Consider the following 23132-nt stretch of genomic DNA (forward strand, 5'->3'; position numbering starts at 1 on the left):
TACCTATATTAGAGGTCGATAATTGAAATCGTGATGGACAGAAATGCCAAGCTAGCGGCAGCTCGAAGTAAACTAGCAAAGTTTCAAAAAGCAAAGGCATCAACAGTACCCGCCAAGCGACCCGAAAACGAGGCGATTTCAAGAGGCGGAATCGCAGATGAAAGTGGAGCTCCTTCGGTCAATGGAAATCATGAAGCGCCAGCCCCGTTTTCCATGAATAACTTCAGTCATTCTCAATCTCAACCATCTAATGGCAATAATTTATCCGCGCTAGAACAAGTTGAGCTTCATGCAACACGAGAGCAGCTCCAGGAGCAACAGAAACGAATCACAGAGCTTGAAGAAAGCCTCAAACGAGAACATGAGGAAAAAGAAAATAACGCCACCAATGCCGTTCAATCCATTCAGCAACTTCAACGGCTCCTGGAAGAGACGAAAAATCAAAACGATCTTCTCCAGAAAACGCTAACAGACGAGCAGAGCAAATTTAACCAAATAAACTTCAACAAAGACACAGAAATATCAACTTTGAAGAGTGGTAAACTTCAAGCAGAACAACTTTCCCAGGTTTTTCTTCATCCTAGTTCTTCCTTGATTCCAACGAGTGTTTTTTAGCAACTGAACGACCAACTCAACCAGCTGCAACATCAAGTGGAGGTTTATCAGAGCCAAGTGAGCCAGAACAACTCTCAAAATGTCGCCAACCAGCATCAGTTATCTGGAAAAGTGCAGGAGCAACAAATGACGATTGAAATTCTCGTTGAAGAAAAAGCAGAACTGAATGCCAGGTTCTTCTACAAGCGTTCGAGTGATTGTATCTATAATTCCCTTTAGAGTCCGGCAGTTAGAAGAACTTGAGATCTCGTTGAGAGCAAATCTCGAAGCTTCTCTTTCCAGCGATAAGAATAACTCGCAGAATATTCTTAACCTCCGGAACGGATGAAAATTCTAAACATAGTAATTGTTGCTCAATATTCAATTCCGAACATGCTCGCTAATATCTGATCATTTCCACAATCGAAAGAGAATATCTATTTATAATATTTTAATTGTGTCATTACATCCTCGCAAAAGACAGGAGAATAAACGACTCAACGAGTCCAACGAGCAGCTTTCAAGCCAAATTGACGAAAAAGATGCGACGATTAAAAAATTTCAGCAAACTTCTTCAAGGCTGAAATCTGAGGTCGACATCATTTCGCTCAAAGAAGAGGATAATAAACTGATGATCGAGCAGTTGGAAGCGCAGATCAAGGAGTTCCAACAAATTAACGCGACATTGACAGAAGAAAAGAACATGGCGGAAGCATCGCTAATGCAAATGTCTTCGGGATCCGACGCTGTTCTTCTTGAGCGAAATCGGTTGATGGACATCGTCAACGAGTTGAAAGCGCGAGTTCAGCAGCAGCAATACCAACTAGAAGAAATTTCCTCTGAGCGAGACCAGTATCGACTTCAACAACACGCGACTACGGAAAAGAGTCAAGCAGCTATCAACGGCCTGGCCGAGCAATTGGACACTTCTGTGAAGGAGAATGATACGCTGAAGGAAGAAATTGCCGTTCTTCGCGAGCAATGTAAGTTGATGCATAAAATATACTTGAAGTTATTGCAACGCAAAATAAGAAGCATGCTTCTCATACCAGCAGGAAAGATAAATACGTATTAGCATTCAGTGGCAGTAACGATTGAATCCAACACTTTGCCTGTACAGGCTGTTTAGGTCTGGCAAAATAGTTTTGTCTGTAAATTCGAATGTCTGAAGTCTCAGCGCAAGTTTGATTTCCATTCGCAAGTCTACCGGCAAGACGAAAGCATATCTTTGGTCACTCATGTATACACCGTATACAGTATACGAATCATGTGCCAGTAGCCATAATACCTTTGATAGAATTATCATCTATTAAATAAGATGTGTTCATTCATGAATAAACGATTACATAAAAATATACGCGATTTTGTTCCTCGTTAAAAAGGTTTAGTTATCAGATCATTTCGTAACATCTATTTTGAACGGTGTGTGCGCCAGAATATTTTGGCGCCCTCTACACTGGTCTATTCTCCCGTCGACTATTTAAGTTTCTCCAAGGAAATTTTCAGTCATCATTAGTTTCACTATCTTAATAACGAAAAATGAATATCCTCAAACTGTTCGTTCTTGTCCTCTCCGTCGAAGGTCGTGGCTTGCGCAGAAATCGACGGGATCTGAGCTCGCAGAATAGAATGGCCAACAATATGTTTCTCCAAGAAGTTGCACTTCGAAACCCACAGAAACGAGACCAGCTATCATACTATCAAATGCTTCACAGCTATCTGAGCAAGCAGCAGCGTTCAAAACACACTGTCGACTTTCTTAATCATGTTGAAGGTCAACTTGAGCGTTTATAGCTCGACTGTAACCTCTCTTCACTATCGTCGATTATTTATCGAAAATATAAATAAAGATCATTTATATTTAACTTGTCATTTTTCCGTTGTCTTTCTTCATTTATAATTCATTCCAAAATCACTTATCGAAAGTGACTGCTAAGAAGTTTCGCTTCTTCGAGTGTCATTTACAAAACCAGACACTTCGAGAAATGAACCCTTTTATATACTTTTTACTCCTCATCGAATGTTCTTTCGCTCGAGGAAAAATGAGCAAACGAGATCATGCAGGAGTGAACAGACTTTCGAATAACATCTTTTACTCGTACAAAGCATTTTCTGATCCACATGAGGAAGCGCAGGATCTACTCCATCAAATCTACGATCACATGAATGATTATCGCATGAAGAACCAGTTTGGCCTTTTCTTTCATTTTCAATAAATGTTTTAATAAAGCGCAAAATATTATATTCCTTTCCAGGCTTTTCAACAAGCTCCAGGGTTAAATCTATCTTTTTCTCACAATATTTTTCAGCGGTTTCAAAAGCCGACGATTCCGAAATTGACGAGTTGACCAAGACCATTCTTGAGCACGAGGAAACTTTCAAAGAGCTCGACTCTGAAATCAAGCTCCAAACTGAAGCTCGCCATCAAGCCGAGCAAAAAGTGCAAGATGTCCGTAAAGAAAAGGAAGAATTGCAAGCGCTTGTTCAGCATGAACAGGATCGTTCCGAGGCGTTCCAGCGACGATGCACTGATTTGGAGCAGAGACAGATTGAATATAAAATTATGCTCGAATCATCCGAGGGAGATAAAGCGACGATATCACGTGTGTTGACCCAGAATAAGAAGCTAAAGGATGAATTCGAGGAATTACAGAATCAGCTCGTTCTCGTCACGAATCAGAAAGCAGATATGCTTCAAGATAATGACGGGCTAAGGCATAAATTAAAAGCAGCAGAAGCCGCGATTGAAGAATCTCAAGGCGTTCAACTAGATAAAGACCAGTGGAGGTATATTCCTTAGGAAGTGTTTTTCGTAAGTTTTAAAATAAGGGACCAGCTGGAAAGTCACGAGCAAGCAATCAAAAATCTCCGCGCCGATCTTGACTTGTCCCAGCAAGAAGTCAAAAATACACTTCGGGAAAATGCCGAGCTCCGCGATGCTCTGAAGACGGCTAGATCTCAAGCAAGACCACCAGTGTCTTCTATGATTTCCGTCGAAACGGTAAAATTCAAATATAATTTCGAACGATTATAAATATTTTCTTCAAATTTTAAATTAGCTTCCGCTTCCGCGCAGCCGTACAGAATTAGAAGTCTACGTTTTATTTTGTCTGGCTATTTTTTAAAATATTTACATCCGGGTTAACTGCGGTCGTGCTGAAGCTAATTTGAAACGAGAAATGAATATATTTTGGTGACACATTCGGTGAACTTTTCTGTCTAGATGACAACTTTTGATGTAAGTATGAACGGTGAACAAGGTGATGACTCAAGCTCATACTCGTTTGTTGGTGTGAGCGAACAAGGCTCTAGCCAGGATCTTGGAGAGGACCTGGTCGAGATGCATGAATCTGAGCATGCAATCGCTCAGCCGGGCGTGTTCCCTGATGATACTTTGGTGATTCCCATCCTTTTCTATATCATTTTGTTTACAAAAACACTAGGCGAACATTGAACCGATCAATCAAACGGTCTCTGAAAAGCCAGAGATCATCAACAGATTGGAAGCTCAAATCGAAACGCTGGAAAAAGAGCGCGACGAGCTAACCTCCCAACTTGTGGAGGCTAAGCAGAAGCAACTCAAGCTCATGGAAAAGACCGATGCGGCGATGGAAAGACCAGCCCAAGAGGACTACTCTGCTCTCAAATCAGCGAAAGAAGCGTTGGAAACTAAATTTGTCGATGTATGATTTTGCAGAATTTGTTGTTGACGACTATTTTTATATTTTTAGATCATTCAGCAAAATGCTTCAATAAAAGATGAGAACGAGAAGCTTGAGGCCTTGGTTCTTCAATTGAATGCTGAAACGGATACAATTATAGAATATGTTTCTCTATATCGAGATCAACGTTCCGCTCTTGCGAGGAAAGACAAAGCTACGGTGGCAATTTTTTTTAATTTCGGAAGAGATACCGGTGAAACTAAGATCTAAAATGAGATCTCACTTTCCAGGAGAAGGTTGAAAGAATATTTTAACCTATCTCAATGTCGATCTCTGTATAAATTTTGTCATCGTTGGAAAAGAAAGAAATGAAGAACTTCAAGCTCTTGCTTTACAAAGACAAGAGGTCCAGGCGAGGGTAAATCAGCTAGAGATGCTGCTCAAGTCTACTGTTCAAAACATCAGGCCTCAAGTCGAAGCTGCTCAAACGGTAAGAATTAGCTTTATTTTGCTGCTTTTCATTTTGTAATCTTAGATATCCGAGACTAAAAAAGATGAAACTTCTTCCGATGCTGGTTCAACAGCTCCTGAAGGCGAGATTGAAAGATCAGAAGAAGCTCCTGAGTCTTTAGAACTATCCGAAACAGAGAAAGGAAACATCGATAAAATTCTGACACTTCTGGACGAAATTCGAGACCCCTTCCAAGGCCAATCTACTCCCGCAATGATCGGCATGGAGTACGAAGGGCAACTAATGATCGTCTAAGATACCAGCACCTATCGCTATTAAAAAATATTATCATAGTCGACTTCATCCAACTTCTGTAATAATATTTTCCCTAATTCTATTTTCTGTAAGAGCTTCTGTTTATATAAATATCTACCGGTTTTAAAGCTGCTCCATGCTAGTATCTTACTGTTCTTTTACAGTGTGAAGTGGTAAAATGTGCAATAATATCTTTCAAAGATAGTCCATTCAAAATAAAAAAGTAACATTCACAAAAAAAAACAAGGCATTAAATTTTTATTCTTCAGACAGAATGAGCAGATTGCATTATGCGGACTTTAGCGGCACTGAAAGTCATCGAAATGTGAACATCGGCAGGCGGCAGAGGAGCGACAAGAATGATTTCTTGAACAAACGGCAGCAGGAGCGCGAGAGAAGGGCTCAGGAACGCAAGAATGAGAAATCAGCAGTTGTGATCCAAGCTGCGTGGCGGAGCCTTGTGTCGAGGCGTAGGAGCGTCTTGGATTTTCAGAAGGATTTGTCGCAAATACTGGCCAGCGCGAGCCTAGGTGCGCGAAATCGGAAAGCTATCTCCCTTTTCCTCCTTTCTTCGAGGTCCGGGCCAGGTGAAGAGCTCGTGACAGCTCTGGTTAATCATTTGTCCAGACAACAGGAAGTGACGGGATTCACTTTTCATCAAAATGAAGTGTCGATTCGCTGTCGAACACTTTGTAAAAACATGAAGAAACTTCTCTAAAAAGAACCTCAAGAGAATCCCGAAATAAGCGATCAGCTCTTTGTCTGATCATTCCATTTCCACCGCCTTCCTGATCATCGAGATCTTGTCTCACGTTAAATACCTGTGTGGGCACTGGTAGTCTGATATTAAATTTAATTTTCACTTCTGATTTTCCATCCAGAACATCGGAAATTAATTTCACGATCGAATTGTTGATTATCAGTTGAAAGAGAAGCTGCTCCTCGAATTGGCCCTGGATTAAGAGTAGTAGAGAAGCTGATAGCATCTCGCCCAGAATCTATCATTGATGCGATCCAATTTGGCATGTTCCGACTTCTAGCGTCAATCCAACTTTTGCTCCTTCCTTCTGACACGACAGATTTAACGCGTTGCCCGCCGCGAGTCGTTGCCATCACTGATATAATCATGAAGGTCTTGAATTCTGTTGAAAGAAGCCCACGATCAACAATCGGAATAAAATGCTTCCTGCGCGACTACATCGGTTCCACTGGCAATTCCTTCCTTTCATCACAAGTTGCACTTGCGATCAAGGAAGACTCACGTGTCAGCGAATTCATTTTAAATGCGATTGACAGTTTTGTCACTGAACAGACAATCATCGTTTCTTTTTCACAAGGTATTTCAAAAATTTATCATTTGGATGTTAAATAGTGTTGGTTTCAGAAACAAACTCTTTTGGCGATTTTTCAAGAAGGAAACTCCCCCATTTCAATGATGCTCGTTATGTTCCAGTTTTTCCCGATTCCGAACTTCTTCATTTTCTGTTAATAATCGCCTCCAATGCAGCGCAATCTTCACAATCAAATACAGTTCTCAAGTCGATCTGTTGGTGCTCAAAGAGCGCTATTCAGCAGCCGGTCTCTACCGATGCCTTTGAAATGGAAGACGACGATGATTGGCTCGACGAGGACGAAGACGAGTTTGATGATGAAAACTCTTTCGTTTCGACGCTCAATCTTCGTGAACAGGAGCTTCGAAACAACCTGGCTTTGTATTTTGCCACGCTGGACTTTGACGCAATCGATTCGGAGCTCATCGTTGAAGTCGTCAAGTTGATAACGTCTCTCAACGACTCAAGCTTGTACTTGAAAGTTTCGACAAACACAGGTTTCCTGAAAGCACTCTGGACAAAAATCGAGACCATGGAGAGTCCCCTTGGAGGAAAAGTGGCGGAACGACTGATAGGGTTCCGGCCGGTGACGGAAGACGACTTTAATGATTTCTCGTCGTTAGTGCATTACTTTTGCAGCACAATCAGGCTTCAGTTAATCGGTAACGAATAGAGATTTTTAACGATGATTTTCATGATTTTGTAGCGCTATCCGACGATGAGCTTAGCAACGACAAATTTCTGATTCCAGCTAAATCGTTGACAGAATTTACTTCATTTTTCTGTCGCCTAGGCGTTGGAATCGTCAAATTTCTCTTTGGCGGACAACGCGAGACCCGCATCTCAACCCAAAGCGGATTCAACTTACTAACGCCAATGTCAAAGGTACGAGTCTATTTTCTCATTTTTAAATTATCCGGCGAAAATACCGGTCATGACAATGTTGACGCAAGTAATGAAAAAGACGAGCATAAGAGAGAAGGACTGAACAGTTCGAGCGAGGAAATTTTTGTTTGGGTGTTGGATAAAGCTGAAGATGCAGGTGTTGACGACTCCTATCAGAATCTGAAACGAACACTAGAGAAAGAGAGAAGGAGAAAGGATGCTACCTGTCCTGAGATAGAGATAAGGACGAGGAAGAGGAGACATTTCCATGTGAATGGGCGAACCTCGCATCCAGTTGGAACAGAGACTCCATTTTCAAGAGTCCTTGTCTAAAATAAGATCTCATTTCATGTGATTTTTATTAGTTTTACCTGCTCCCAATCTATCTTCCCGCAGAGGTCATACATTACCATGAGAATTCGTAACTATAAACATCAGATTGGAAAATCAAGTTAGCCGAAGAGTTAACCTGATTAGCATTTGCAGTAAGTAAGGCCATGTCCACCGCAACGGACGTAATCGTCTTCTCAGTATGACACAAGCACTCGCATCCGACGGGGCACTCTTGAACAGAAATTTTACATGTGTTTTACACGACTCAGTACGTTTTTTCACGGTCTTTTTTCGTTTGAAGAACCCGAAGAAGCCCGACTTCTTTTCTTTCTTCGGTTCAATTTTCTTTGGAGTCTGTCGTTTTACCTTCCTTGGTGCTTGATGGTTCTTTTCCGGTGGATTTGAGTCGCAAGAATAACCACTGTCTAGGTTGTCTTCTTGGAAGACAATGTCCTAAAATTAATATAAGAAAAAGGCCAAACTGTACCCGAAACCTCTTCGTTAAAAAGTGGTTGCTCCTTGCTTCCAGTAGATCCCTTCTCTCTGTAATAACTCCGATCGTAGGCAGATTTCTTGGCATCTTCTTTAGCTTGTTTAGCTTTTCCAGCTTCCTCGTCTAAACTCGGATAAACCATGTTTGAAAACTAATAAATCTCGTAGATGTCACTTTCAATCGTTTCCTGGCTCCTGTCATCCCTCAAAGCTATTAAGGTGACAGTGCATGTTACTTTCACACTTTATTAAGTGTCCTCAACTCGTCAAGGATTACCTATCATATTCAGAAAGATATCCTGCATCTCTCTTTTCTTAATTTTAAAATAACTGTAGCCTTCAACTCTGCTGGCTAACGTATCTAGGCATCATTTTTATCGCCCTATCGAACTATCACTAGACACTTGTTTTGCTAGATTCCTGGTTATCGGAATCATAAATTGCAAATGAAAACAACTGCTAGTAATTCCTCGTGACCAGCTGTTTGAAGACCAAAATACCTTGAATTTTTCTCGTTTTCCAAAGCAGCCTTGCATATTTCGATTGTTTTTCTTCTCTTCTTGTTTCCTATTCTCATAAACCTGAAATAAGCCTGCGATTACGTCCATGCACGGCCGAGTAACTTTCGGAAACGGAATATACGCAAAATTAACTCTGATGAAGTTGGTATGGCGCGTCGTTTCCGTCTGCTGAGCTGCTAGAATGTTAAAGATTAATGACTTTCTTTTTATCCGACAAAGAAGAGCGTGTGAGTTTCTGAACTTCTCTCAGCTGTTTAGAACAAAAGGAGGCGTTTATTGCTGAGGAAATCCACAATCAACAAAATTCACGATCTCGTTAATTAACTGCAACTTTAAGCTCCTGCGAAACCTCCTTTCCCGTGCAGAGCGGAACCCGAACATTATTCATCGTGTATTCTCCGATCATGTCTATTTCCCCGTCGAAGATTTTTCAAGTGAGTTAATTTCTCCCGCCACATGGCTTGACGCAAATATTCTAAGTTCTCCGGAAGCAGCCGATGCTCGATGAATCCTCGCAAATACAAAACGTTGCTAAAAACTTCTACGGCGCGCGTAATTACGATAAACAACTGATGACGATTCTGTCCTTTTTTCCCTTCGCGATTCCGTTTTCCAAGCGGATCACGATTTTTTATAATCTTCTGGAAAACGATCAAGCTCCCAATCCTTCCATGTTTCGGAACGACACAAGAAGAATGCGATATAGAATCAGACGCGACCGGGTGTTCGAAGATGCTTACTCGCAAATGTCCCATGCTGACTGGAAACACGACTTTGACATTGAAATTATGAACGATGGACGCGTCGAGCCTGGTTTCGGCCAAGGCGTGACGCGCTGGTTTACTGAGGCGTTGCTTCAAGCTGCTTTTGATCCTAAAGTCGGCCTGATGCTGCAGAATGAGAATGGCGAGCTCTACCCCAATCCTTTCGTCAGCCAAATTTATCCAGACTCTTTTGAGGCTTATTACAAGTATGGTTGAACAAATAAGACTTTTATTAATCTTCTTAGGTTTTTGGGGAAGATTCTCGGCTACATGGTCTACACGAAATCAATCAACTATCTACCTCTCTGTTCATTTTTCCTATCAAAGATCCTCCGTGGAAGTATCGAACTCGACCTTTCCGAACTTCAAGGACTCGATAAAGGTACCATTATTAGACTTGAAACGCCTTATATTATCTTTTTAGAGCTTTACAAAAACCTGATGTATTTGAAATCAAATCCTGAGGAAATCGAATCAATGGGTCTCGATTTTACGGCGAATTTATCAGCCCTTGGCAATGCAGAAACTGTAGAACTGAAGCCAAATGGATCAAACGTCCCCGTCGACAAATCTAACTACACAGAATTTATCATCAAAGTTGCAGATTTTCACTTGAACAAGGCTGTCGCTCGTCAATGCAACGGTAAGAGAGAATAAAATATCCTTGTTGATTCCGTATTTTAGCATTCCGCGCTGGCTTCTACTCAATCATCGACCAGGCATGGGTGAAGCTCTTCGACCAGCGCGAGTTCGACATTCTCATCCAAGGCGTCAAACAAGACATCGACATCGAAGATCTAAAGAAAAACACTGTCTACTACAAAATGCGCGACGACGATGATCGATGCTTTACTGCTGATCATCCGACGATTGTTGCATTCTGGCAAGTCCTGAACGATTTCAATACTGAGGAGCGGGTCAAGTTCTTGAAGTTTACGACCAGTTCGCCCAGAGCGCCATTGAGAGGCTTTGCAGAGCTCAATCCGCGGTTCACGCTGATTAATACTAATGAAGGTAATCACCTCCCTCCCAATTTGAACCGAACTTTTCCCAAGATACATCACGGTTACCGTCTGCCTCAACATGCGTCAACTTGCTCAAAATGCCTCCCTATCCAAATCGCCAACTCCTAGAGGAAAAACTCCGCCTCGCGATCGAAGCTGTCACCTTCGAATTTTCCTAAACGAAATCGGACCTAACCAAAACTTGCATCTTACATGAACAAACTCGATGATTTTTCTGCTCTACAACTTCTTCACGGATAATTCTATATTCTTCCCTTTTTAAAAATCTAATAAAAAAAATGATGGAAATGAATCAACAAAGCTACAAAGGACTTTGTTCAAGTAATTATTGTAGCAGCATCCACGCGTTTAGCTTCAATTATCCGAGCAATGGCAATTATCTCTCATGCGTTAAAAACAACATGCCTCTAATTAGGTTAAAGAATCCAGCTTCGTAAGTTGTTAGTACCATTTATTTTTGCTTTGTAATCAGTAGCGATAGATAGATACTAGCGGCCAAGTCCTGCAGACCCCAAAACATCATTCCAGGGCATTGAGCTTCCAGCTTTAAAATTTACATGAAGATTTTCGTCTATCATTTGCATCATCTTACGCTTTTTATAGGCAGAGAGCATCTTCGACCAGCTGCGACTCGAGATAGATCTGAAGGCAGCGTCGGAGCCCTTATCAGCAAGGAAGAATACTACTTTTCCGCTCTTCAATCCATTAGTAGGAAGTTGTTAGTGCTAAAAGGCCATCTTATCAGTTCGGAATTCGACCGTGTTTAGCTAACAATTCCTCCTTATCATATTCACGATATTTTCATAATTAGTACTTTGAGGTTTACTCGTGACGCTAGAATGATAAGATACTGTTTTATTTCTCTACGTAAGTTCTTCAACCTCAATCGACTGATAGTACCCAGCCGATAGGCGGTTATTAAGTATATCTTTAATTTTGTCAAGCGGTTTTCCTGAAACAAGTAAAATCCTTTTTAAAAACATGTTTTCTCCTGCTAGCTCTTAGGTCTTGATAAATAATAATCCGGAATTTCTTGCCCTGCTCCTTTTAACCCTTCAAAATTGCGCCATCATGTGGTCAGTAAGTCAATAGACGTGTATTGTGATTTTGCTGGTGTATTATAAATATACAGTGTGACGCGTTAAGACTATGTACAGTAGTTTTTTCTTCTTCTTTGCTGCATTGGCAATTTGGCAGGGTAAAAATTTCTTAAAAATTAATTCCCTGGCTGAGTTTTTTTAATTTTAAAAATTCAAAAAAATGGTGGAGGAATCAAAATGGACATGTTGATGATTTGTACAGATACTGCTCATAATTTTGAAAAGGAGGATTTGGGGGTTTAGATGGGAACATCGTAGCCGTCCGGACTGTATGACTTCGACTTGGGGCCGAGGCCTTTAAAGTTGCCAAAGTGGACGTGATCGTAAGTCGACGGAACTTGGGAAAAGCTCATTGTTCGTTGGACTCCTCCGTTCATTCCGAAATGAGCTCCTGGAGGAATTCCCATTGGTCCAATGTGCCCATAAGGACCCGACATGGATGCCATAGAAGCGCGAGGATCCATCATTCCCATCTTCAAATTTTCCATTGAGTAATTCATTCAAGAGAACAGAAATAGAATACCTGTTGTTGCATTTGAGGCGGCAAGTGGAAGGTTTCATAGTTGGACGGAATCTGGCTCTGCGGAGACATGTTGCCCAAGTGACTCTGGGTCTCGTAAGGGTGGTGCTGACCTAAAACGCCAAAAGTGAGAAAATGAATCTAATTACCCTCGGTGTTGATTTGATTCGCGTGTGCCCAAAAATATGCAAACACATACTTTTAACGTGGCTCCGCACGTTCACTTCTCGAGTGCCCGGGAAAAATATTCCGCCCCTTTAATTTTCCACGAGGATTTTTTACGAGAGCCTCTCATTAGAGAAAAAGATGGCCTTTTTGAAAGCTTGTAAAAACAGTATTAACAAAATAGGCGCACCGGGCCGAAAGTTTTCGCCCGAGATTTAGAATAGAATTTTTTTCTACTCTTGTATTCGAGGCCCACAAACGCATTAATTAGCAACTAATTAACGCTTTAAAATCGAAGAAAAAATTTTTTTTTTTTGAAAAATTTTTCGGAATCTTGGGCCGAAAATTTTCGCCCGAGATTTAGAATAGAATTTTTTTCTAATCTTGTATTCGAGGCCCACAAACGCATTAATTAGCAACTAATTAACGTTTTAAAATCAAAGAAAAAAAAAAATTTTCTTGAAAAATTTTTTGGAATCTGGGGCCGAAAGTTTTGGCTGCGCAAGATTATTTTTTTAATAAACGGCAAATTTCATGGTGGGCTTTTTCGATGTTGCTCGACTCGCGGATGTAGAGCTGATCGTGATTGACCAGAAAGTTGTTGTCTCTATAAGGAGAAGATGAGTTTTGATTCTCTTCCTTGCTGTCAAAAGACTTACACGAAGGAGCAGAGAAAGTGGCGACTGCAGAAGCGAATCAGAGTGAATCCAATGATCGAGAGCACTTCCAGTGTCACGTCCAAAAAGCAAGAGGTCAGATCGTGCGTCGTCTTCGGCAGTTCCGATTCAAATTTTCAATTTTCAAATTTATAGTACCTGTATCTTATTTTCTCCCACGATGATTTGATTTCCCTCGACGAGTTTGTTTTCAACACTGAAGCCCATCTGCTGAGCATCAATCCGAGCATTTATCAAAATTGAAAAAAAAAGAAGATTTTTTGTAGAAAAATAATTTAAATATCGCAAAAACCTAAACCTTATTGTAATTTTTATATCTTTGAATTTCAAAAAGCCAGCCCCTCCGGCCATTTCCCCACGGGGATTTGGCTGGAGGGGCTTTTTTACGTAAGGAGAGCCTTAGGCTGAAGTCGACCAAACGTAAAAAAGCCCCTCCGGCCAAATGCCTTGACGGAAATATTCTAAGTTCTCCGGAAGCAGCCGATGCTCGATGAATCCTCGCAAATACAAAACGTCGCTAAAAATTTCTACGGCGCGCGTAATTATGATAAACAACTGATGACGATTCTGTCCTTTTTTCCCTTCGCGATTCCGTTTTCCAAGCGGATCACGATTTTTTATAATCTTCTGGAAAACGATCAAGCTCCCAATCCTTCCATGTTCCGTAACGACACAAGAAGAATGCGATATAGAATCAGGCGCGACCGGGTTTTTGAAGATGCTTACTCGCAAATGTCCCATGCTGACTGGAAACACGATTTTGACATTGAAATTATGAACGATGGGCGCATCGAGCCTGGTTTCGGCCAAGGCGTGACGCGCTGGTTTACTGAGGCGTTGCTTCAAGCTGCTTTTGATCCTAAAGTCGGCCTGATGCTGCAGAATGAGAATGGCGAGCTCTATCCCAATCCTTTCGTCAGCCAAATTTATCCAGACTCTTTTGAGGCTTACTACAAGTATGGTTGAAGAAATAAGACTTTTTTTAATCTTTGAAGGTTTTTGGGAAAGATTCTCGGCTACATGGTCTACACGAAATCAATCAACTATCTACCTCTCTGTTCATTTTTCCTATCAAAAATCCTCCGTGGAAGTATCGAGCTCGACCTTTCCGAACTTCAAGGACTCGATAAAGGTACCACTATTCAATTAGAACCCCCTTTTATCCCCTTTTAGAGCTTTACAAAAACCTGATGTATTTGAAATCAAATCCCGAGGAAATCGAATCAATGGGTCTCGATTTTACGGCGAATTTATCAGCCCTCGGCAATGCAGAAACTGTAGAACTGAAGCCAAATGGATCGAACATCCCCGTCGACAAATCTAACTACACAGAATTTATCATCAAAGTAGCGGATTTTCACTTGAACAAGGCAGTCGCTCGTCAATGCAACGGTAAAAGAGAATAAAATATCCTTGTTGATTCCGTTTTTTAGCATTCCGCGCTGGTTTCTACTCAATCATCGACCAGGCATGGGTGAAGCTCTTCGACCAGCGCGAGTTCGACATTCTCATCCAAGGCGTCAAACAAGACATCGACATCGAAGATCTAAAGAAAAACACTGTTTACTACAAAATGCGCGACGACGATGATAGATGCTTTACTGCTGATCATCCGACAATTGTTGCATTCTGGCAAGTCCTGAACGACTTCAATACTGAGGAGCGGGTCAAGTTCTTGAAGTTTACGACCAGTTCGCCCAGAGCGCCATTGAGGGGCTTTGCAGAGCTCAATCCGCGGTTCACGCTGATTAATACTAATGAAGGTAATCACCTCCCTTCCAATTTGAATCAAACTCTTTCCAAGATACATCACGGTTACCGTCTGCCTCAACATGCGTCAACTTGCTCAAAATGCCTCCCTATCCAAATCGCCAACTCCTCGAGGAAAAACTCCGCCTCGCGATCGAAGCTGTCACCTTCGAACTTTCCTAAACGAAATCGGACCTAACCAAAACTTGCGTCTTACATGAACAAACTCGATGATTTTTCTGCTCTACAACTTCTATACGGATAATTCTATATTCTTCCCTTTTAAAACATCTAATAAAAAAATGATGGAAATGAATCAACAAAGGACTTTGTTCAAGTAATTATTGTAGCAACATCCACGCGTTTGGCTTCAATTATCCGAGCAATGGCAATTATCTCCCATGCGTTAAAAACAACATGCCTCTAATTAGGTTAAAGAATCCAGCTTCGTAAGTTGTTAGTACCATTTATTTTTGCTTTGTAATCAGTAGCGATAGATAGATACTAGCGGCCAAGTCCTGCAGACCCCAAAACATCATTCCAGGGCATTGAGCTTCCAGCTTTAAAATTAACATCAAGATTTTCTTCTATGATTTGCATCATCTTACGCTTTTTATAGGCAGAGAGCATCTTCGACCAGCTGCGACTCGAGATAGATCTGAAGGCAGCGTCGGTGCCCTTATCAGCAAGGAAGAATACTAGTTTTCCGCTCTACAATCCATTAGTAGGAAGTTGTTAGCGCTAAAAGGCCATCTTATCAGTTCGGAATTCGACCGTGTTTAGCTAACAATTCCTCCTTATCATATTCACGATATTTTCATAATTAGTACTTTGAGGTTTACTCGTGACGCTAGAATGATAAGATACTGTTTTATTTCGCTACGTAAGTTCTGCAACCTCAATCGACTGATAGTACCCAGCCGATAGGCGGTTATTAAGTATATCTATAATTTTGTCAAGCGGTTTTCCTGAAACAAGTAAAATCCTTTTTAAAAACATGTTTTCTCCTGCTAGCTCTTAGGTCTTGATAAATAATAATCCGGAATTTCTTGCCCTGCTCCTTTTAACCCTTCAAAATTGCGCCATCATGTGGTCAGTAAGTCAATAGACGTGCATTGTGATTTTGCTGGTGTATTATAAATATACAGTGTGACGCGTTAAGACTATGTACAGTAGTTTTTTCTTCTTCTTTGCTGCATTGGCAATTTGGCAGGGTAAAAATTTCTTAAAAATTAATTCCCTGGCTGAGTTTTTTTAATTTTAAAAATTCAAAAAAATGGTGGAGGAATCAAAATGGACATGTTGATGATTTGTACAGATACTGCTCATAATTTAGTGTTATTGCTTTTGAAAAGGAGGATTTGGGGTTTTAGATGGGAACATCGTAGCCGTCCGGACTGTATGATTTCGACTTGGGGCCGAGGCCTTTGAAGTTGCCAAAGTGGACGTGATCGTAGGTCGACGGAACTTGGGAAAAGCTCATTGTTCGTTGAACTCCTCCGTTCATTCCGAAATGAGCTCCTGGAGGTATTCCCATTGGTCCAATGTGGCCATAAGGACCCGACATGGATGCCATAGAAGCGCGAGGATCCATCATTCCCATCTTCAAATTTTTCATTGAGTATTTCATTCAGGAGAACAGACATAGAATACCTGTTGTTGCATTTGCGGCGGCAAGTGAAAGGTCTCATAGTTGGACGGAATCTGGCTCTGCGGGGACATGTTGCCCAAGTGACTCTGGGTCTCGTAAGGGTGGTGCTGACCTAAAACGCCAAAAGTGAGAAAATGAATCTAATTACTCTCGCTGTTGATTTGATTCGCGTGTGCCCAAAAATATGCAAACACATACTTTTAACGTGGCTCCGCACGTTCACTTCTCGAGTGCCCGGGAAAAAATATTCCGCCCCTTTAATTTTCCACGAGGATTTTTTACGAGAGCCTCTCATTAGAGAAAAAAGATGGTCTTTTTGAAAGCTTGTAAAAACAGTATTAACAAAGTAGGCTCACCAGGCCGTGCGTAAAAAAAGGTGTCTACTTTTGTCAGAATAATGGATCCTTTGAGGTAATCCGGTAAATTCTCGCGCGTAAGAAAGCTCATTACAGATAGACGTAACGGTAATAAGATTTTTAGAGTAAGACTCGAGAAGCTTATTAGCGACACTTTAATGCCCGGGTATTAGACAAGTACTGCTCTAAGGATTCCGATAAGCACGTTTCAGCGCGTCTAAGGCGATTAAGGGTCCCCACAGCGATAACTTCCCAGTTTGTTCTTACCATGCATCATAAGAGGATATCCACTAGCGTACGAGTCTGGCGAATTTCCACGCGCAAAGCTTGGGTCGAGCATTCCGGGTTCCTGAAAAAACACCAAAAGTTCAAGAGCGAAATGATTATAAGTTAGTGGCTACCGTGGAATAAATGTTATTTGGATTGTGGGGGAGATTGTGGTTGTCATACGCGCTGCCCTTCTTCCGATCGTGGCGGAGAGTTTCTTCTTCTGACGTTCCGGTCAGCAAAATGTTATAATTCAAAGGGATTAACCCATTTTTGAGTTGTTTTCTGACCCGTTCCTTGTGCTCTTCTAGCGTTGGCGCCGCGCAGGCCATTTTTGGTTTGCTCGTCGTCGATTTCCTCGTCTTTGGTTTGCGAGAACTTCGCGTAGGCAAAGGCGATCAAGCAAATCAAAATTAAACCGCCTACGAGCAAGCCTACGATGAGCATTGTGGTCGCTCCGCCGCCCACGCAGGCGACTTGGGCACTGGTTGCTCCGGCGGAGAGTGACCGGGGGATACTCCAGCCGCTTTCGAAACACGTGATCTGAAGGATATCGATAAGGATTTGGTATAGAAAGGGACAGCTGATTTTTCGCAAGCTTGTCTCAAGTTTGAGATTTTTGAAGAAAAAGTCTCGATTCTAGTTTTGCCAAAAACATGGTTAAAGATGCGCTCAATGGTTAAAATGAAAATTTATTTAGGAAGTCGATGATAAGAGCGGTTCTTTAGAGAGCGTGGAACGTGGTCAATGATAAGTGACCACGAGTTGGCACTTGATCGCCTCCCAGCGCCGTTAGTACAGCTTATGGGTACTTACTCGGTCTATCGATGGTTTGTAGCCCCCGTCGCACTCGAGTCTGCATTTCTGCCCTGGTTTAGCGATCCAAGTCGTCAGTTCAGGACAATTTAGGCGCCCGTGCTCGGGCCTCCGCAGCATTTGGCCGGAACATTGCACTAGAATCAAATGTTAAATTTTATTTTATCAATAATTTATTTTTAAAAAACATATTAAAAGGTTAAAGGAAAGATTCGAGCAAAGGAAGTCTTCAAGGAAAAAATTTTTCTTGAACAAATTGACTTAAAAATAATAAAATATTTATAAATAAAAAAGTGACGTGATTAAATCTTAGCTAAGATTATAAATCTTAAAGTGACCGGAAGTCTCGCCAGGCTGGATCAGTGATCGCTTAGGGCGGATAAGCCGTAATCACATCATCTTCTTGGACTTGTTTGGACCGCTTTGCCAAATAATTATCTCCAGCTTGGAGCAAAATATTTAGAAATTGAGATCACATTTTTTTCGCTTTTGGGGTTTGTTCATCGGTGACTCGACGTGAACTTTAGGATTAACCTCAATTTAGCAAAATTAACAAAAAATAATAGAAGAAAAGTGAAGCTCAATTTTTCAATTTTAGACACTGTCAGGTTATCTTTGACGAAGCTGTTTGACGGAGCTGTATTAATCAAATTCTAATCACGAAAGAATTTGAAATGGAACTTCAGTCGAACAGTTGTTCACGTGACATTTCATTATTTGACAAAAGAAAGCATAATTGATACCGGTGAGACCAACGATCTCGACGGTACCCTACTTCCCCACGGGGCCCCTCTTATTTTTTAATAAGGGTTTTAGTCGAGGTAATACTAAGGGAGTCTTATTAAGGGCAAGGGTTAGGGTTAGGGGCATTTTTTTGACTAGAAATCATGCCCAAATCGTTGGTCTCCTCGGTAACACCCCTTATAGTTATTTTAAAGCACTACCGTAACAGAGTATTTTTTAATCTGAGCTAAGAAGATCGAGCTATTTACGAGTTATTTACAATCTTTCACCCGTAACAAGTGTTTTTACATAAATCTGCGTTCGATCCCCTTTTGCGAAAACAAGCTACAAATATTCACGAAAGTTTCGGTCGACCCGTTAATTTTCTAAAGAACGAATTCGGGGAATCCAAAAAAATGCTAATTTACGTGATTCAATAATCGTGATGAAAGCTCTTTCAACCAGATGACCTTTTTCCCTGCCGCAACTTTTCGAACTTGTCGAGAACGCACTGAAATGTCACTTGCTGACAGTGAGAATGTCAAATGTCACTCCTTATAGTTCCATTGAAACCGAACTTTCTGAGTACAACACAGAGTTGGGACGTTTTTAGACTGGTTGATTTCGGTTCAAGATGAGCAAAGAATAATCTGAAATTGTCAATTTGATCATTGATCAGCAAGAGAAGATCTTGAATTTTCTCATTAGAGCAAATTCTTTTTGGTTGTATAAGAGTCTGAAACGAGCTTGAAATTGCTACTATCGATCATCCTCGGAGAGAGATTCTCAAAATTACATCCGGTCGGGTTCTCTTGGAGGATCTTGGAAGGACTTTATGACAGGTTGAGCGGAGCTTTCCGCCGAATTATGAACATACTAATTCTCAGTCAAAAAAACTACTGCATATTTTATGTCTTAAGACCTTTAGACAGACTTGAAGCTACAGTTCACTGACCTTCTCTTCAGGCATTAGAGTAAAGAGTACTGAGAAACCCTTGCCACAAAAATCATCGGTGCATTCGATATGCTAATAAAATGCTCGATTCCCATTTCTAGCGATTTCTAATGTCGTGAGAGCGGAGGATATGCGCTGGACTGATATGGGCCCTCGTCCGTGAATCCTCCGCAAGAGTAGATATGAGTAGGAGCATCACTTTGTAACCGAGGCCGGATTAGATGCCTTTGCGGCCGTTCCATAACTTTTTAAAATGCGACGGGCAAAAAAAAAACGCTTCTAGCTAAACAGCTCCACGTTTTGCACCTGCAGCTGCTTACGGCGAAATTATCAGCTACGACGTTCGAGTAAACTTTCTCTCTCACCGTAACCGTGAAAAATTTACGATTGCTGCCCTTTTTCAAGCGGTTCACAGAGGCACTTTCTAAGTTTGATTCTTTCAATTTTTTGAGTCGAAAATTTCAAAGAGGAGGAAATTGAATCTGTTTAGATTTTTTGCCCACTGTTTCTAGAGCGAGCTAGCTGTTTTAGACTGCCCATCGCCAAGTTCTAATTTTCTGGTCGGTTTTAGTTTTCGCCGCAGCGGACAGGCATAATTTGTCAACCCCGTCATCATGTAATGAACCGACGCCAAAACTAAGGCTATTTTGGGACCGTTGTTATTCGACCGGGCAAAAAAAAGAAGAAGCTACGGGTTTCTTGAGCATTTAAATCGATTCTTTGGCCAAAGACTCTCTTCAGTAAAAATGAGGATGAAATGCCTCGAGTGTTGTAAACATCGTAAATTATAATTCCAGCGGTTTCTAGTTTCGAGTAAAGAGTACGCCGCGGAAATTCCTTTTCCATAACTTGGGATAGAACGTCCGCGCCACCTCATCTCCAAAAAGGGTTGAAAATGCTAATTTTACTTTAACCAAGTCTTTTTCAAAAGGATGTTAATTTTTTTTATCGCGAAAAAAGTCTGAAAAGTCCAAACTTTCTCAATCATTTTTAGCCTTCTTATCTTGAAGTTTATGAATCCTCCCAACCGACTGATATTTTTCCTCAAAGCTCAGTTTCCTTCCAAGCAAATTTTCTTGCCAATTAAAATATTTTGGCCCGTTCCATTACATCACGCTCAAACATTTCTGTAAACACAATTATAATCTCCAAACTGGCCCAAATAAAACGTAATACCGTAAGTTAGTCGATCTTAAGAAAAATCAAAATTAGCCAAATTTATGCGAATTCGATTTTGATGCTTCCGAAGTGCTTCCGAAAAATGAACATGCCCGTCAAACATAATCTGACAGAATCTGCATTTTTGAAAGTGCAGTTTATTAATGAGCCTAAATTCTATAAGGGATGCTTTTCAAGTTTAGGTTTTAGGGTTGATCGAGGTCTTTTTGTTTCGAAATTTGGACTCAACCAAAAAATGGAAGTGTATTTTTGGATTACCAATAAGATTGCTGTATTTGGCCTACCGGCTAATCAAAACCCCAATCCAGAAAATCACTTCCTTTTTTGGTTGTACCCCGAAATTTCGAGGAAATCTATTTTTTGAATGAAATTTTTAAAGAATTCAGGGAAGAAAGTGCGTCTTTTGGCCATTTTTCGTTGAGGAAGAATATTTAACCAAAGCTGTTTTCCAGAAAAAATAACTCTGGTGTCAGCTGTTGTATATTGACAAGAAAGTTCTTGTTGCACTTCTGGCTACTTATCATTGAAATAATAATACATGCGCTGTCCCCTTGTCTGCTGCATTTTTCACTCTTGACTTGAGAACTCAACAAAATGCAACATGGACATAATCGCTTTCTAACAAGAAAAAGTCAAAAAACAGGGTCAGCTTTCTGCTCTCTTTTTTGTATGTTCAACATAAACAACAAACTTTTTTCTGCCCAGAACCATCCCTTGTTCGAAACTGTTTCGTGCTATTATTAATCAAAACCCTTGATGGATGAAAACACGTGACACAAAAACAGAACCTCCAGGCTGGCTCTGGTATTGTCGAAAACAATTCGAAAGAATTCAATTAAAACGTTTCTTTTTGAAAAAATGCTAATTGAATTCGAAAAGGAAGCACAAAAACATGCAAAGAGGGGAGGCTCATTTCCCAAAATGATTTTGAGAATTGAGAATTCGGAATTGAGATCTTGTAAGAGATAGACAGAGCTTCTAAGCCCAATGATCCGGAGAGTTAGAGGTTTAATTCGATCAAAGGACAAAATCCTTCGAGATTTTCGCCGAAGGGAAAGGTACCTTCAGTCAATCTTTTGGCAAAAGCGCACGAGGAAATTGCGGATTTCCGCGTTAGAGGTTCTAAGTCCAAAAACGTTCTACGCGGCCTTTTTATGACTCAAAGCTCAAAAAAAAAACATTCTTTATCGAAATATGAATTAATTTTCAAAAAAAAGAAAAAAATATGAGAAAATCGATTTTTTAGAAAAAAAAATTAATTTCTAAAATTTTAAAATGAAAAATCATTATTTGATAAATAAAATTTTTAACCAATAATAAAAAAATAATATAATTTTATAAGCTTACCAGACGAACTCATTTTCTTCTTTTGTTTTCTCTCTCAATCCAAGTTTCTTCTTTTTTATTTTTCTTTTTTCGATCTCTTACTTTCTTCTTTAAAAATGATTCTTCCTTGATTTCAAATAAAAATGTAAAGACGCGTCGATTCTTCACTAATTCGTCAATATTTTCTTAATTCCTGTATTCTAGTTTAAATTCCTCAACCGTTTTTTTTGCGTGTTCGGCCAGATGCGTCAGGCGAGCTCGGTTCCTGTGCGGCGCTCGTGCGACTCGTTATCATGAAGACTCAGCGCGCGCTCAACGGCTCCGTGCTACGGACGCGGTGCTCATTGGCCGCGTTGTCCGTCACTTTTACCTGCACCACCGCGAAAATCGCAAAGCGGGACCAAGATCCTTCTCGAGCCGCCCAATTTGGCGATGCCAAGTGGATCAACTCGAAAATTGGCGCTTGCAATAATATAAATGATTATCTAAGAATATCGATGAGATAATTCTAGCTTCGAAACAGATTAATTTGAAGCAACGTTTTGCGGATCAGAGATTTTAATCGAAAATTTTCGACACTAAAGGTCATGAGTTCGAATCTTCGTGGAAACTTTGTCTTTTTTCCTTTTGCTATATTTGAGATCGAGGTCAACTTTTTGGATTGAACCATTTTCAGCCCTAGAAACAACCCGAATTCGAGGCGTTCCGATCAATTTAAGCCTCTCGCCCCTCCTTAAAACGTGTTTTCAATTGAGCCAGCTCCCAAGTTCCTGATCGGGTTATTACTGCACCGCTAAGTTTATTATCGAAGGGAAACTGGTAATTATTATCCTGCCTTTCTTGCTGTGTATTTACACAGGATCGACTGTCCGGATCTTGCAACGTTGCGTTTTGTGTTCAACGAGAACCCATGCATGTTTTTCCTAGTTTACTAAACGTTTGAACTTTTTTGATTAGTTATTTAAAGAACGGGATTTAACCGAGAGTAATCTAAGCGAAAGTGGAAGACACCCTTCTTAAGCCTGTTTTTCAGCGGAGTTTTCTTCCGGAGTTAACATAGCGAGACCCTTATTTTTTCAAGCCAAAAGAAAGCTTAAATCCTCCTCTAAGGTTTCTGCCACAAAATCAATTTTTACAATCTTAAGAATGTTTGATATTCTAGCACCCAAAAAGGGTCTTCAAGCACTTCGAAATACAGAAATTTGAAGCCGTAATCGTTCGCTAACTTTCTTCTACAATAACGCCTTGTAATAACAAGATTGACGCCTTTCTGGA

General features: G+C 40.7%; 5 protein-coding genes across 8 annotated transcripts in view; 3 read left to right on the forward strand and 2 right to left on the reverse strand.

The window, feature by feature from the left end:
* The window catches only part of LOC145700408 (small ribosomal subunit protein eS28-like), a 30217-nt gene extending 12895 nt beyond the window's left edge, over positions 1 to 17322 (forward strand). The window contains exon 3 of the mRNA XM_081777674.1: positions 17313 to 17322. The gene's annotated coding sequence lies outside the window, so the exon portion shown is untranslated. The remainder of the gene's footprint in view (positions 1 to 17312) is intronic.
* LOC145700387 (golgin subfamily A member 2-like) lies at positions 17 to 5252 on the forward strand. Of its 2 annotated transcripts, XM_081777647.1 has the most exons (11): positions 17 to 567; positions 616 to 788; positions 835 to 932; positions 1074 to 1577; positions 2904 to 3381; positions 3424 to 3595; positions 3818 to 3991; positions 4038 to 4277; positions 4326 to 4466; positions 4615 to 4746; positions 4792 to 5252. In XM_081777647.1, the coding sequence occupies exons 1-11, from the start codon at positions 34 to 36 to the stop codon at positions 5020 to 5022; spliced, it is 2877 nt and encodes a 958-aa protein (XP_081633773.1). In that variant the 5' UTR covers positions 17 to 33; the 3' UTR covers positions 5023 to 5252. The 2 variants fall into 2 exon arrangements, with proteins under 2 accessions (XP_081633773.1, XP_081633774.1); XM_081777648.1 differs by lacking the exon at positions 3818 to 3991.
* LOC145700388 (uncharacterized) lies at positions 5751 to 14900 on the forward strand. Of its 2 annotated transcripts, none has more exons than XM_081777650.1 (10): positions 5751 to 5851; positions 5953 to 6359; positions 6407 to 7015; positions 7060 to 7238; positions 8922 to 9018; positions 13302 to 13791; positions 13831 to 13967; positions 14009 to 14227; positions 14269 to 14598; positions 14640 to 14900. In XM_081777650.1, the coding sequence occupies exons 2-10, from the start codon at positions 6047 to 6049 to the stop codon at positions 14765 to 14767; spliced, it is 2502 nt and encodes an 833-aa protein (XP_081633776.1). In that variant the 5' UTR covers positions 5751 to 5851; positions 5953 to 6046; the 3' UTR covers positions 14768 to 14900. The 2 variants fall into 2 exon arrangements, with proteins under 2 accessions (XP_081633776.1, XP_081633775.1); XM_081777649.1 differs by lacking the exons at positions 13302 to 13791; positions 13831 to 13967; positions 14009 to 14227; positions 14269 to 14598; positions 14640 to 14900 and adding exons at positions 9065 to 9554; positions 9594 to 9730; positions 9773 to 9991; positions 10033 to 10362; positions 10404 to 10659 and having other exon boundaries at positions 5752 to 5851.
* Positions 7180 to 8394, reverse strand: LOC145700400 (uncharacterized). The gene is made up of 7 exons (XM_081777663.1): positions 8341 to 8394; positions 8066 to 8187; positions 7844 to 8024; positions 7708 to 7802; positions 7610 to 7663; positions 7463 to 7567; positions 7180 to 7418 (listed from the first exon to the last, which is right to left on the reverse strand). Exons 1-7 carry the CDS (start codon positions 8366 to 8368, stop codon positions 7266 to 7268), a joined length of 738 nt encoding a protein of 245 aa, XP_081633789.1. The 5' UTR covers positions 8369 to 8394; the 3' UTR covers positions 7180 to 7265.
* LOC145700398 (uncharacterized) lies at positions 11473 to 22209 on the reverse strand. 2 transcript variants are annotated; one of them, XM_081777661.1, is made up of 7 exons: positions 21879 to 22209; positions 17675 to 17811; positions 17149 to 17401; positions 16993 to 17075; positions 16859 to 16940; positions 11997 to 12106; positions 11473 to 11946 (listed from the first exon to the last, which is right to left on the reverse strand). In XM_081777661.1, the coding sequence occupies exons 1-7, from the start codon at positions 21889 to 21891 to the stop codon at positions 11713 to 11715; spliced, it is 912 nt and encodes a 303-aa protein (XP_081633787.1). In that variant the 5' UTR covers positions 21892 to 22209; the 3' UTR covers positions 11473 to 11712. The 2 variants fall into 2 exon arrangements, with proteins under 2 accessions (XP_081633787.1, XP_081633786.1); XM_081777660.1 differs by lacking the exons at positions 11473 to 11946; positions 11997 to 12106 and adding exons at positions 15700 to 16187; positions 16238 to 16347 and having other exon boundaries at positions 21879 to 22147.
* Positions 22210 to 23132: the final 923 nt, after the last annotated feature.

Source organism: Oikopleura dioica, chromosome 2 (assembly GCF_907165135.1).
Source record: "Oikopleura dioica chromosome 2, OKI2018_I68_1.0, whole genome shotgun sequence".
Classification (NCBI taxonomy): domain Eukaryota; kingdom Metazoa; phylum Chordata; class Appendicularia; order Copelata; family Oikopleuridae; genus Oikopleura; species Oikopleura dioica.

Excerpts from the sequence above, each read along its gene's own strand:
- LOC145700388 (XM_081777650.1), top strand. The coding sequence starts at position 6,047 with ATGTTCCGACTTCTAGCGTCAATCCAACTTTTGCTCCTTCCTTCTGAC. Across the intron at positions 7,016-7,059 it reads AATCAGGCTTCAGTTAATCG|CGCTATCCGACGATGAGCTT; the intron begins GTAACGAATAGA and ends ATGATTTTGTAG. Across the intron at positions 14,228-14,268 it reads AGTCGCTCGTCAATGCAACG|CATTCCGCGCTGGTTTCTAC; the intron begins GTAAAAGAGAAT and ends TCCGTTTTTTAG.
- LOC145700387 (XM_081777647.1), top strand. The coding sequence starts at position 34 with ATGGACAGAAATGCCAAGCTAGCGGCAGCTCGAAGTAAACTAGCAAAG. Across the intron at positions 789-834 it reads AAAGCAGAACTGAATGCCAG|AGTCCGGCAGTTAGAAGAAC; the intron begins GTTCTTCTACAA and ends AATTCCCTTTAG. Across the intron at positions 3,382-3,423 it reads CTAGATAAAGACCAGTGGAG|GGACCAGCTGGAAAGTCACG; the intron begins GTATATTCCTTA and ends TTTTAAAATAAG.
- LOC145700400 (XM_081777663.1), bottom strand. The coding sequence starts at position 8,368 with ATGCAGGATATCTTTCTGAATATGATAG. Across the intron at positions 8,188-8,340 it reads TATCTTTCTGAATATGATAG|ACGAGGAAGCTGGAAAAGCT; the intron begins GTAATCCTTGAC and ends ATCCGAGTTTAG. Across the intron at positions 7,803-7,843 it reads AAAAAAGACCGTGAAAAAAC|AGTGCCCCGTCGGATGCGAG; the intron begins GTACTGAGTCGT and ends TTTCTGTTCAAG.
- LOC145700398 (XM_081777661.1), bottom strand. Across the intron at positions 17,402-17,674 it reads ACAAACCATCGATAGACCGA|ATCACGTGTTTCGAAAGCGG; the intron begins GTAAGTACCCAT and ends GATATCCTTCAG. Across the intron at positions 11,947-11,996 it reads CGCCTCAAATGCAACAACAG|ATGGGAATGATGGATCCTCG; the intron begins GTATTCTATTTC and ends GAAAATTTGAAG.